This window comes from Oncorhynchus masou, chromosome 10 (genome assembly GCF_036934945.1).
Source record: "Oncorhynchus masou masou isolate Uvic2021 chromosome 10, UVic_Omas_1.1, whole genome shotgun sequence".
NCBI lineage: Eukaryota > Metazoa > Chordata > Actinopteri > Salmoniformes > Salmonidae > Oncorhynchus > Oncorhynchus masou.
This window is the reverse complement of record NC_088221.1, coordinates 49,107,163-49,119,176: the sequence shown is the minus strand read 5'-3', so window position 1 is coordinate 49,119,176 and position 12,014 is coordinate 49,107,163. Positions and strand designations below refer to the sequence as shown.

At 42.3% G+C, this 12,014-nt stretch overlaps 1 protein-coding gene across 1 annotated transcript in view; it reads right to left on the bottom strand.

The window, feature by feature from the left end:
- Nucleotides 1–12,014, bottom strand: part of LOC135547716 (zinc finger protein 804A-like) — a 146,439-nt gene that overhangs the window by 133,342 nt on the left and 1,083 nt on the right. Inside the window, exon 1 of the mRNA XM_064976960.1 lies at nt 11,761–12,014. This exon is cut by the window's right edge and continues 1,083 nt beyond it. Within this exon, the coding sequence (XP_064833032.1) occupies nt 11,761–11,871 (111 nt within the window). The 5' untranslated portion in view covers nt 11,872–12,014. The remainder of the gene's footprint in view (nt 1–11,760) is intronic.

Genomic DNA, 12,014 nt, shown 5'->3' with positions numbered 1-12,014 from the left:
TTTTCAAAATATTAAACTTGTAATTCACATTGTTAGATTTCTTTGTTATTCTCCTCAGTTCGATGTTGGTCGGAGCCTTGACCTGACTAATACAACAACACTCCTGGCTCACATGTCAGGTCACAGGGTACGCGGTTACAGGTATGGGGAGTGGTAAGTGCGACACGATTGTGAGTGGCGCATGCACCGGAGAAAGAAGTGAGGGAACAAGAAGAGGGCCATCAAGCTAAAGAAGTCAGTCCCAGATGAGTTTTCCAATGGAGCCCTCTTTGTCTGGCGAGGTAAATTATACAGTTTACAGAGCTGTATCTCCTAATGATTTGGGACAAAATGGATCACTGAGAGTTCCAATGCAGCAATTGTTTGCTTGCTGAGGATTACAGGCTTGAGGTGACTTTCTTGATCACGCAGGTCGCCAGCCTACATAAGAAACTGGGGAAAACGTAGAGATGTTTACCTTCTATACGCCGGTGGCTGAACGGCGTTCGCGCTTGTTCTTCTCCGCCTTGTTGTTTGTCGTCATCCGACTGGCCGGTGTTGCTCGGAGTTCGTTCATCAGGGGAGCCATCTCCCGCCTCTCCTCCCTCATCTGATAGCGGAGTCGAAGAAGCACAGCAAGAGGATCATGGCAATCAACGATGATCCCATGTCACGAGCCGCGGAAGCCGAAGTCGGTGGCCTCCCGCAAAGCAGACTACACTCCCCAAAGAGAGGCCAGGAGCAGATACAAACAACAAAATGTTACATCGCCTGATCTTCCTGCACCTTCGTTGCTGTGGGTAGCGCCCGCTGTGCCTACTCCTAGTCGACATCGGCAATATTCCATCCCTGCTCTGGATCGAGCGGTGCGGAATTCCTCGTCCTTCACACCAGCCGTGATTTTGGGAAGCTCCATGGTAAGAAAAATGACTTTTCCTGGTTCAAAAACAGTGTCCTATCCCGGAGCCCGAGTAAATTACATTAATGAGCTAATCCTGAATGTACTACACCATGACATGGACATCGATTCTATCACCTTGGGTCCTGTCTGAATTGTGACATTGCTTGAAAAGGAGTGTTTCTCTTCACAACCGGCTACATTATTATTGTAGTTGTAGGATGTCAGAAGGTGAATTCACCAATTTGTAAGTCGCTCTGGATAAGAGCGTCTGCTAAATGACTTAAATGTAATGTAATGTAATGTAGTTGTAACTTTTACCTTTTGGAAACAAAACACTTTTTTTCCAAATATTTTTCAGTTATAAAATCTTCTCCCCAATTTCGTGGTATCCAATTGGTAGATACAGTCTTCTCTCATCGCTGCAACTTCCGTATGGACTCGGGAGAAGTGAAGGTCAAGAGCTGTGTGTCCTCCGAAACACGACCCAAACAAGTTGCACTGCTTCTTGACACAATGCCCACTTAACCCAGAAGCCAGCCGCACCAATGTGTCAGAGGAAACACTGTAGACCTGGCAACCATGTCAGGTTGCACTGTGCCTGGCATACAACAGGAGTCGCTAGTGCACGATAGGCCCAGGATATCCCTGCCGACCAAACGCTCCCCTAAACCCTGACGACGCTGGGCCAAATGTGCACAGCCCCATGAGGGTTCCGGTTGTGGCCCGCTGCAACAGAGCCTGGACTCAAACCCGATTCTCTCCACTTTGGAGGCCACAAAACACATTCCATAAGGAGGATAAGATCCACCCCAAAAAATGGTGTTCCTCTGTCCTTTCACAGCATTGTAAGGCTGCGTTGAGATAACGACTTATCAATGACCCATTAAGAAAAATTCCTCATCGATCCCCATGGAAAAATTAGCAAACTTAGGCATGACATCTGACCAAATCATGAAAGACAATACTTGTAATTTTAAAATCCATAAAGTGAGTGTGGCAGAAGTGAAAATAATTATTGTTGTCTATCAACAATGACAAACCACCAGGGTCTGACAACTTGGATGAAGAATTACTGAAGATAATAGTGGACGATATTGACATTTTTATTTGCCATATCTTCAATACTAGCCTACTATAAAATGTGTGACCCCAGTCCTGGGGGGAAGCAAAAGTCATTCAGCTTCCCAAGAATAGTAAAGCCCCCTTTTCTGGTTCAAATAGCCGACCAGTCAACCTGTTACCAACCTTTAGTAAAGTTTTCGAAATAATTATGTTTGACCAGGTACAATGCTCTTTTACAGTAAACAAATTGACAACAGACTTTCAGCATGCTTATAGAGAAGAACATTCAAAAAGCACAACACTTACTCAAATGACTGACGATTGGCTGAGAGAAATTGATGAGAAAAAAATTGTGGGGGCTGTTCTGTTAGACTTCAGTGCGGCTTTTGACATTGTTAATCGTAGTCTGCTGCTGGAAAAATGTGTGTGTTATGGCTTTACATCCCCTGCTATAATTGTGGATAATGAGTTACCTGTCTAACAGAACACAGAGGGTGTTCTGTAATGGAAGCCTCTCCAACATAATCCAGGTAGAATCAGGAATTCCCCAGGGCAGCTGTCTATGCACCTTACTTTTTTCAATCTTTACAAACGACATGCAACTGGCTTTGAGTAAAGTCTATGTTTGCGGATGACTCAACACTATAGATGTCAGCTATTACAGCGACTGAAATGACTGCAACACATAACAAAGAGCTGCAGTTCGTTTCAGAATGGGTGGCCAAGAATAAATTAGTCCAAAATATATAAAAAAAAGTAAAAGCATTGTATTTGGGACAAATAATTCACTAAACCCTAAACCTCAACTAAATCTTGTAATAAATATTGCGGAAACTGAATAAGTTGAGATGACTAAACTTCTTGGAGTAACCCTTGACTATAAACTATCATGGTCAAAATATATTGATACAACAGTAGCTAACATGGGGAGAAGTCTGTCCACAATAAAGAGCTGCTGTACCTTCTTAACACTATCAACAAGGCAGGTCCTACAGGCCCTAGTTTTGTTGCACCTGGACTACTGTTCAGTCATGTGGTCAGGTGCCACTAAGAGGGACTAAGGAGTATTGCAATTGGCTCAGAACAGGGAAGCATGGCTGGCCCTCGGATGTACACAGAGAGCTAATATTAATAATATTCATCTTAATCTCTGAAGGCTGAAAGTTTTATTTATGAGAGGTATTGACATGTTGAAAGCATTGAGCTGTCTGCTTTAACAATAGGCACACAGCTCAGACACCCATGCATACCCCACAAGACATGCCACACGAGGTCTCTTCACAATTCTCAAGTCCAGAACAGACTATGGGAGGCGCACAGTACTACATAGAGCAATGACTACATGGAACTCTATTCCACATCAGGTAACTGATGCAGCAGTAGAATCAGATTGAAAAAAAAACAGATGAAAATACACCTTATGGAACAGCGTGGACTGTGAAGTAACACAAACATTGGCACAGACACACACACACACACACACACACACACATACACACACACACACACACACACACACACGCATACACACATAATAGCATATGGACTATACACACAGTGGCGTAGGGGGCTGAGGGCACACACCTAGTGTGTTGTGAAATCTGTTATGAATGTGTTAATTTAGCTGGACCCCAGGAAGAGTCTTGGCAGCCGCTAATGGGGATCCATAAAAATGACAAATATAAAATACACTACAGAACAGCACAGAATGCAACGCAGCATCACAGAGCGATAAAACACTAACTTGATTATTTTCCTTTTTTTTTCTGACAGCACAATAGGCAGATTCGAGGGATACAAATACAATACTTATAAAATAAATAAAATCGCTGAGCTCCTGTGAAAATATTGTGCGGGGGGGGCGGGTCACTTATAAGCCAGGCATCACTTGACTTTATCTACATTTTACAGCCTGGATTTAAAATGTATTAAATATAGTTTTTCTCACCCATCTACACACAATACCTCATAATGACAATGTGAAAACATGTTTTTAGAAAAGGAACTGAAAAATGAAATTCAGAAATATCTCATTGACTTCATGTATTCAACCCCCTGAGTCAATACATGTTAGAAACACCTTTTGTTTTGATTACAGTTAAGTCTCTAAGAGCTTTGCACACCTGGATAGTACAATAATTGACATTTCTTTTTAAATAAAACAATTCTTGCTCTGTAAAGTTGGTAGTTGATCATTGCTAGATTGCCATTTTCAAGTATTGCAATAGACAAGCTGATTTATATCAAAACGGTAACTAGGCCACTCAGGAAAATTAAATGTCATCTTGGTAAACAACTCCAGTGTAGATTTGTGTTTTCGGCTATTGTCCTGCTGAAAAGTGAATTTGTCTCTCAGTGTCTGGTGGAAAACAGACTGAACCAGGTTTTCCTGTAGGATTTTGACTGTGCTTAGCTCTATTCCGTTTTTTTTTATCCTAAAAAACTCCCCAGTCCTTGCCAATGACAAGCATACCCATAACATGATGCAGCCATCACCGTGCTTGACAATATGAAGAGTGGTACTCAGGGATGTGTTGTGTTGTATTTGCCCTAAACATAACACTTCATATTCAGGACAAAAAGAGTATTATTTTGGGCCCTATTGCAAACAGGATGCATGTTTTATTCCATACAGGCTTCCTTCTTTTCAATTTGTCATTTAAGTTAGTATAGTGGAGTAACTGTAAAGGTGTTGATCCATCATCAGATTTCTCCTATCACACCCATTAAACTCTGTAACAGTTTTAATGTCACCATTGGCCTCATGGTTGTTGATCCAGGGGCAGCAGGGTAGCCTGGTGGTTACAGTGTTGGACTAGTAACCGAAAGGTTGTAAGATTGAATCCCTGAGTTGACAGGTAAAAATATGTTGTTTTGCCCCTGAACAAGGCAGTTAACCCACTGTACCTAGGTTGTCATTGAAAATAAGAATTTGTTCTTAACTGACTTGCCTAGTTAAATAAATGTTTTTTAAAAAAGGTTAAATATCTGAGTGGTTTCCTTCCTCTCTGGCAACTGAGTTAGGAAGGATGCCTGTATTTTTTAAGTCACTGGGTGTATTGGTACACCATCCAAAGAGTCATTAATAACTTCACCATCCTCAAAGGAATATTCAATGTCAGCTTTTATTTATTTTTATCCATCTACCAATTGGTGACCTTTCTTTGAGAGACTCTTTGAGAGATTCTAAAACCTCCCTGGTCTTTGTGGTTGAATCTGTGTTTAAAACTCACTGCTCGACTGAGGGACCTTGCAGATAGTTCTATGTGTGGGGTACAGAGAGTACAGAAAATAATGTTTAAAACTATTATCATGCACAGAATGAGTCCATGCAACTTGTTATGTGACTTGTTAAGCAGATATTTAGTAATGAACTTAGTTAGGCTTGCCATAACAAAAGGGGTTGATTCAAGACAATTTAAGCTTTTCATGTTTTCATCATTTGTAAAAATGTCTAAAAAAATATTCCACTTTATTGCACTTTGATATGATGTTTTGTTTAGGCCAGTGAAACAAAATCTCAATCTAATCCATTTTAAATTCAGGTTGTAACACAACAGAAGTTTGTTGTTCCGCCCTGACCTTAGAGAGCCATTTATTTCTCTATTTGGTTAGGTCAGGGTGTGATTTGGGGTGGGCATTCTATGTTGTCTATTTCTTTGTTTTTGGCCGAGTATGGTTCCCAATCAGAGGCAACTGTCTATTGGTGTCTCTGATTGGGGATGATACTTAGGCAGCCCTTTTTCCCACTTTCTGTTGTGGGATCTTGTTTTTGTTAGTTGCTGTTTTAGTGCTACAATACTTTAAGTGTAATTTATCTTTCTTATTTTTTGGGGGGTTGTTCATTTAATAAATTCAAAATGTACGCCTACCACGCTGCGCCTTGGTCTCATTCCGAATACAGCCGTAACAGTTGTGTATACTTTCTGATGTCACTGTTAATAATTTAAAGTAAAATGTGTTTATATTCTCTGCAGCACAGGCCAGTATATCGTGCTCCTATCAAATAAATGTTGCCGAAGATCAGAGTGATGAGTGTAGAGGAAATTAAAGTGGGATGACTACAGCATCATTTCTCTCTTTTGTAAAACCACTAGTTGTAAGGGATTTGATACTAGTCCTACTCTTTGGAATGACATCTATATAATGTAACTAGTGCTAAAGTTGGATCTTAGAAAGGGATGAGAAGAGCCTCAGTCTTTACACTCTCTCTTGTGTTAAACCACCAGCTGTTAAGCCATATGATAGAAGCGGTCACCCTACTGTTTGGACTGAAGTCATTTGTGCCTTGTAACAGTTTGAGATCGTTCCAGCGTTGCTGCTGTCTCTGATGACATCAGGATGACATCTCTCTAGGGATGAGGTTTCTCTAGGGATGAGGTTTCTCTAGGGATGACATCTCTCTAGGGATGAGGTCTCTCTAGGGATGAGGTTTCTATATGAATGAGGTTTCTCTAGGGATGAGGTTTCTATAGGGATGAGGTTTCTCTAGGGATGAGGTTTCTCTAGGGATGACATATCTCTATGGATGACAAATCTCTAGGGATGACATCTCTCTAGGGATGAGGTTTCTCTAGGGATGATGTCTGTCTAGGGATGACATCTCTCTAGGGATGACATCTTTCTAGGGATGAGGTTTCTCTAGGGATGAGGTCTGTCTAGGGATGACATCTCTCTAGGGATGAGGTCTCTCTAGGGATGACATCTCTCTAGGGATGAGGTCTTTCTAGGGATGAGGTTTCTCTAGGGATGAGGTCTGTCTGGGGATGAAATCTCTCTAGGGATGAGGTCTCTCTAGGGATGAGGTTTCTCCTTTTCTCTCTACTTCACAGCCAGCCAGAGTTAACAGCAACTCAATCTAACATCCATACGATCAGTACATCACTACAACGTTTCAAACTCATCCAGATTTAACTTAACTCTAAAAGCCCTCAATGATGAACTTCATTTAAATATCACCCTATCACATCAGGATAACCAGTGGTGTAGAGTACACAAATAAAAAAAAATACATTAAAAAATACACTTAAGTTGTTTTGGGAGATATCTGTACTTTACTATTTATATTTTTGACAACTTTTACTTTTACTTCACTACATTACTAAAGAAAATGATACAGCTTTTACTCCATATATTTTCCCTGACATCCAAAAGCACTTCTTACATTTTGAATGCTTAGCAGGAGAGGACAGGACAGGAAATTGTCAAATCACACATTTATCAAGAGAACATCCCTGGTCATCCCTGCTGCCTCTGATCTGGCAGACTCACTAAACATGAATGCTTCATTTCTAAATGATGTCTGAGTGTTGGAGTGTGCTCCTGGCTATCAGTAAATAAAAAATGTAAAAGATAATTGTGCCGTCTAGATGGCTTAAAACAAGGAATATGAAATCACGTATACTTGTAGTTTCGATACATAAGTATATTTAAAACTAAATACATATAGATTTCTACTCAAGTTTTATTTTTACTGGGTAACTTTCACTTTTTACTTGAGTCATTTTGGGTACTTTTTCCATCACTTCAGACAGCGCCCATACTGTACGTTTACATCGTGGCTTCAAATGCCTCCAGGTTTCAGTGAAGCTAAACCCCAAAGGCTACAAAGATGAGCACTCACTTGTAAAAAAAAACAACGTAAATCCTGCACTACACTTCAAACGCCTCCAATTCAACAATCCACAATGACAGCACTCATTTATGGACAGATTTCAAAACGCCAACTGAAAGAATTGAAACCTTGAAAAATCAAACCTTGAAGATTTGAAGCCTTGAAGATTTGAACCTTGAAAAAGTGAACCTTGAAGAGTCGAAACCTTGAAGAATTGAAACTTGAAGAATCGAACCTTGAAAAATTGAAACCTTGAAGAATTGAAATTTGAAGAATCGAAACCTTGAAGAATCATACCTTGAAGAATTGAACCTTGAATTATTGAACCTTGAAAAATGTAACCTTGAAGAATCGAAACCTTGAAGAATTGAACCTTGAAGAATTAAATCTTGAAGAATGGAACCTTGAAGATATTGAACCTTGAAGAATTGAAACCTTGACGAATTGAAACCTTGAAGAATTGAACCTTGAAGAACGGAACATTGCAAAATTGAACCTTGGCCACATGAGCTTTCACTGAATCCTCTCATTTGTTGTTTGTTTGTAATGTGGTGATTATTCTGTCGAGCCGTACTGTGCCCTGTGATGCGTGTTGATATACTGAGTGGGCGGGCATAGCAGCAATCCAGTGGCTGCTCACATAGTAAGTACCTGTAATTCCAGTTCTCTGTCTCTCTCTGAGAGGCTCTCCATTACCACCAAGCAGCAGCATCATGTCCACCAGAGTATAATGCCCACTGGAGGAGCCTCCCCTCTCTCTCTCTCTCTCTCTCTCTCTCTCTCTCTCTCTCTCTCTCTCTCTCTCTCTCTCTCTCTCTCTCTCTCTCTCTCTCTCTCTCTCTCTCTCTCCCTCACTCTCTCTCTCACTCTGTCTCTCTCCTCTTTTTCTCTAGTTATTTATCTCTCTCTCTTTCTCTCTCTCTCTGTCTGTCTTTATCTCTTTCTCTCACTCTCTCTCTTTCCTCTCTCATTCTCTCTCTCCCTGTATTTTTCTCTCTTTCTCTTTCTGTCTCTCTCTACTCTTTCTCTAGTCACACAGACAGCCTCTAAATATACCTCCCTGCTCTGCTCCCTCCCTCTCTCTCTCTCTCTCCCTCCCTCTCTCTCTCTCTCTCTCTCTCTCTCTCTCTCTCTCTCTCTCTCTCTCCCTATCGCTCCCTCTCCCTTTCTTCTCTATCTATCTATATATATTTCTCTCTCTCTCTCTCCTCCCTCTCTCTCTCTCTCCCGCTCTCTCTTTCTGCTGTAGGTGTCTGCCAAGCTTAATGTGACGGAAGTCTCCCCTCCTATCCTTCTTTTCTCCCCCTCTGCTCTCTCCTTACTCTCCTTTCTCTTCTCTCTCTCCTCCTCCTCCTTGCTTAATGCCGTAGCTGGAACCACTAAACCTGCTGTAACAAATTGTTGTATGGCCGCACATTTTCTTTGGACGGAAATCTCAGCTCTGTGCTGCTCTCGCTGTGCTATGCTGTTTGTAGCCAGATGGCACTGCACCAATGGAGGGATAAGCAGAGCTCTTACAAAGAGTTACATTCCCATGCAGTGTGTCGGGTTGTGTTATTGTGTACACTCTGGAGCCACAGCAGCAGATTTACAGCAGGGAGAGCGGGAGAGAGAGAGAGAGAGTCCCGAGAAAGAGAGAGTGAGAGAGAGTGAGAGAGAGTAGAGCACGGAGGTATATTTACAGTGTCTGTCTGTGTGGTGCCAGTAAGGGACATCCCCCATCACTCCCCTCCTCTGCTCCCGGTCTCAGTAATTCTAGATTAAATGACATCAGGTCTCCCGGTGAACGATGGAGTGAAGCGATAGCGGTGAGGGGTGGAGGGGGTTTGGAGCCTGGGTAATGGCCCACAGCAGCCAGTCCTGGCCACAGTGAGGAGTGGAGGAGTAACTCTGTTCTTTCCTATTGTCTTTAAACAATATGTTGCTGCTGCTGCTGCCTGCTCGCTTCTCAGTGCCGTGCCACCTGACGCGCTGGCTATGTTAAACAGGATGCGGGAGGCAAGTGGAAGGAGGTGAAAGGGAGGAGAAGAGAGGAAGGAGGAGGTGGAGGGAGGAGGGAGGGAGGGAGGAGAAGAGATGGTGGAGAGATGGTGTAGGAGGCGATAGGGAAGAGGTGAGATGGAGGAGGAGAGAGAAAGGAGGAGGAGGGAGGGAGGGAGGGAGGGAGGGAGGGAGGGAGGGAGGGAGGGAGGGAGGGAGGGAGGGAGGGAGGGAGGGAGGAGAGAGGGAGGGAAGAGGAGAGAGGCAGGAGGAGGAGAGAGGGAGGTAGGAGGGAGGGAGGAGGAGAGAGGAATAAGGAGAGAGGCAGGAGGATGCGGGAGGCAGGAGGAAGCGGGAGGCAGGAGGAAGCAGGAGGCAGGAGGAAGCAGGAGGCAGGAGGAAGCAGGAGGCAGGAGGAAGTGGGAGGCTGCATGCTGCTACAACATAAGTGGGAATAGAGTGCTTCAATATTTTATCTCAAATCATTTCCAATTCTTTAAAGAGGGAGAGTCGGCTGTCAGGAAAGCTCTGTTCTGCTCGGCAGACGAATGTTTTGAGGGAGAACATAAGCAATTTCATCAGTAGCATATTCATATTCATATTCAAAGCTTTATAAAGTGAAGACGTTCCTGTCAGGAACTCCTGCATTTGAATTAGATTACTGTGTGTTGTGAGTAATCAGGGCAGCGTCACTGATAATATCTAGTGTGGGCGATGATCTTCCTAAATATGACAAACAATGGTGAGATCACACTTTTGTTTACATAATTAATAGCCAGGAAATCTATCCAAGAGTCTCTCTAGACATAGTTCTCCTCTTCCCTAATTTCCCCACTGTGTTGCCCCAGATTCTGAGTTCTGATTGTGGAATTTGATATGATTGTTCTAGAATGCTAGTCTCTGATTGGACAAACAGAAGGATTAATAGTGTATTCTAGAATGCTAGTCTCTGATTGGACAAACAGAAGGGTAAATAGTGTGTTCTAGAAGGCCAGAATCTGGTTGGACGAATAGAACGATTCATTTGGAATCAGACTAAAACCCTAGCTACGGTAAAAGGATGACTAAGGACTATGACTGCATGTAGAGAGATCAGCAGCATCCTCGCTGTCCATCTGGTAGGAATTTAGACACGGCCACTGGTCAGAACATGTCCATCTGGGACACATTACCCATTATGTTCTGTTCTGTCAACAGTTGAGGAAATATCTTTTTTTTTATGCGGAAAATAGCAAAGAGTCTAAACTGATTCAACCCCACACTAGTGTTGTGTTTTTACAGAAATAAATATATATTTTTTATTTTTAAGAAAGAGGCAAAGGCACCAAAAAAAGAGTAAGACAGAGAGTATTACTGTCTTACTGTTTGCTTCCATGTCCAACTAAGTCAAGTTAAATGTTAAGAGCTAATTTAGTTCCAATGTTCTTATGGATAGATTGATCGGTGTCGCAAACAAAAGAGTTCATTATAGCTCCAATGTTCCATCTTGACTTTTGAAGACACACAAACACACACACACACACACACACACACACACACACACACACACACACACACACACACACACACACACACACACACACACACACACACACACACACACACACACACACACGTATACTGACACATGCTCTAACACACACATTCTAGACACACACACACACACACACACACACACACACACACACACACACACACACACACACACACACGTATAATGACACATGCTCTAACACACACATTCTACACACACACACACACACACACACACACACACACACACACACACACACACACACACACACACACACATTGTGGTATTGTGGATATTATATTGTAACTCTGTAATAAGAGAGGAATAACATAATAATGATGTATTGCCTTATTTATCATGTTGGCTGTTATGTTATTGTGTTTTGTCGTGATGTCATAGTTTTAATCATATTCGGAACCCAGGATCATAATAAATATTAAATTCTACAGTTACAAGTTCTGGAATGACTCCCTCCAGCCTGGCGTAGCAGAGAACACAAGCATCAGATACTCACTCAGACACAAGCAGAAAGCATCAGATACTCACTCACAAGCAGAAAGCATCAGATACTCACTCAGACACAAGAAAGCATCAGATACTCACTCAGACACAAGCAGAAAGCATCAGATACTCACTCAGACACAAGGAGAAAGTAACACATGAGACAAAGTTAAGATGTAGAGTACTTACCAAGTTCTTGTTGCCATTCTTGCTGAGGGGTCCGCGGAAAACTCCCTTGATGTTCCTGAAGTGGCCGTTGCTGAGGTGAGTAGAACTGATGACTATGTAGTAGCAAGCCATGAGGCACAGAGCTGGAAGGGGGGGTCTTCCACTGAGCGCACAGACAAACAGTCAGAATCAAGAGAAGCAAAAACAATCAAGTCTTACAACTACAAGAGTCTGGCCGTAGAGCTACAGAACCTGAACCGAAGTCCTTTTAACGG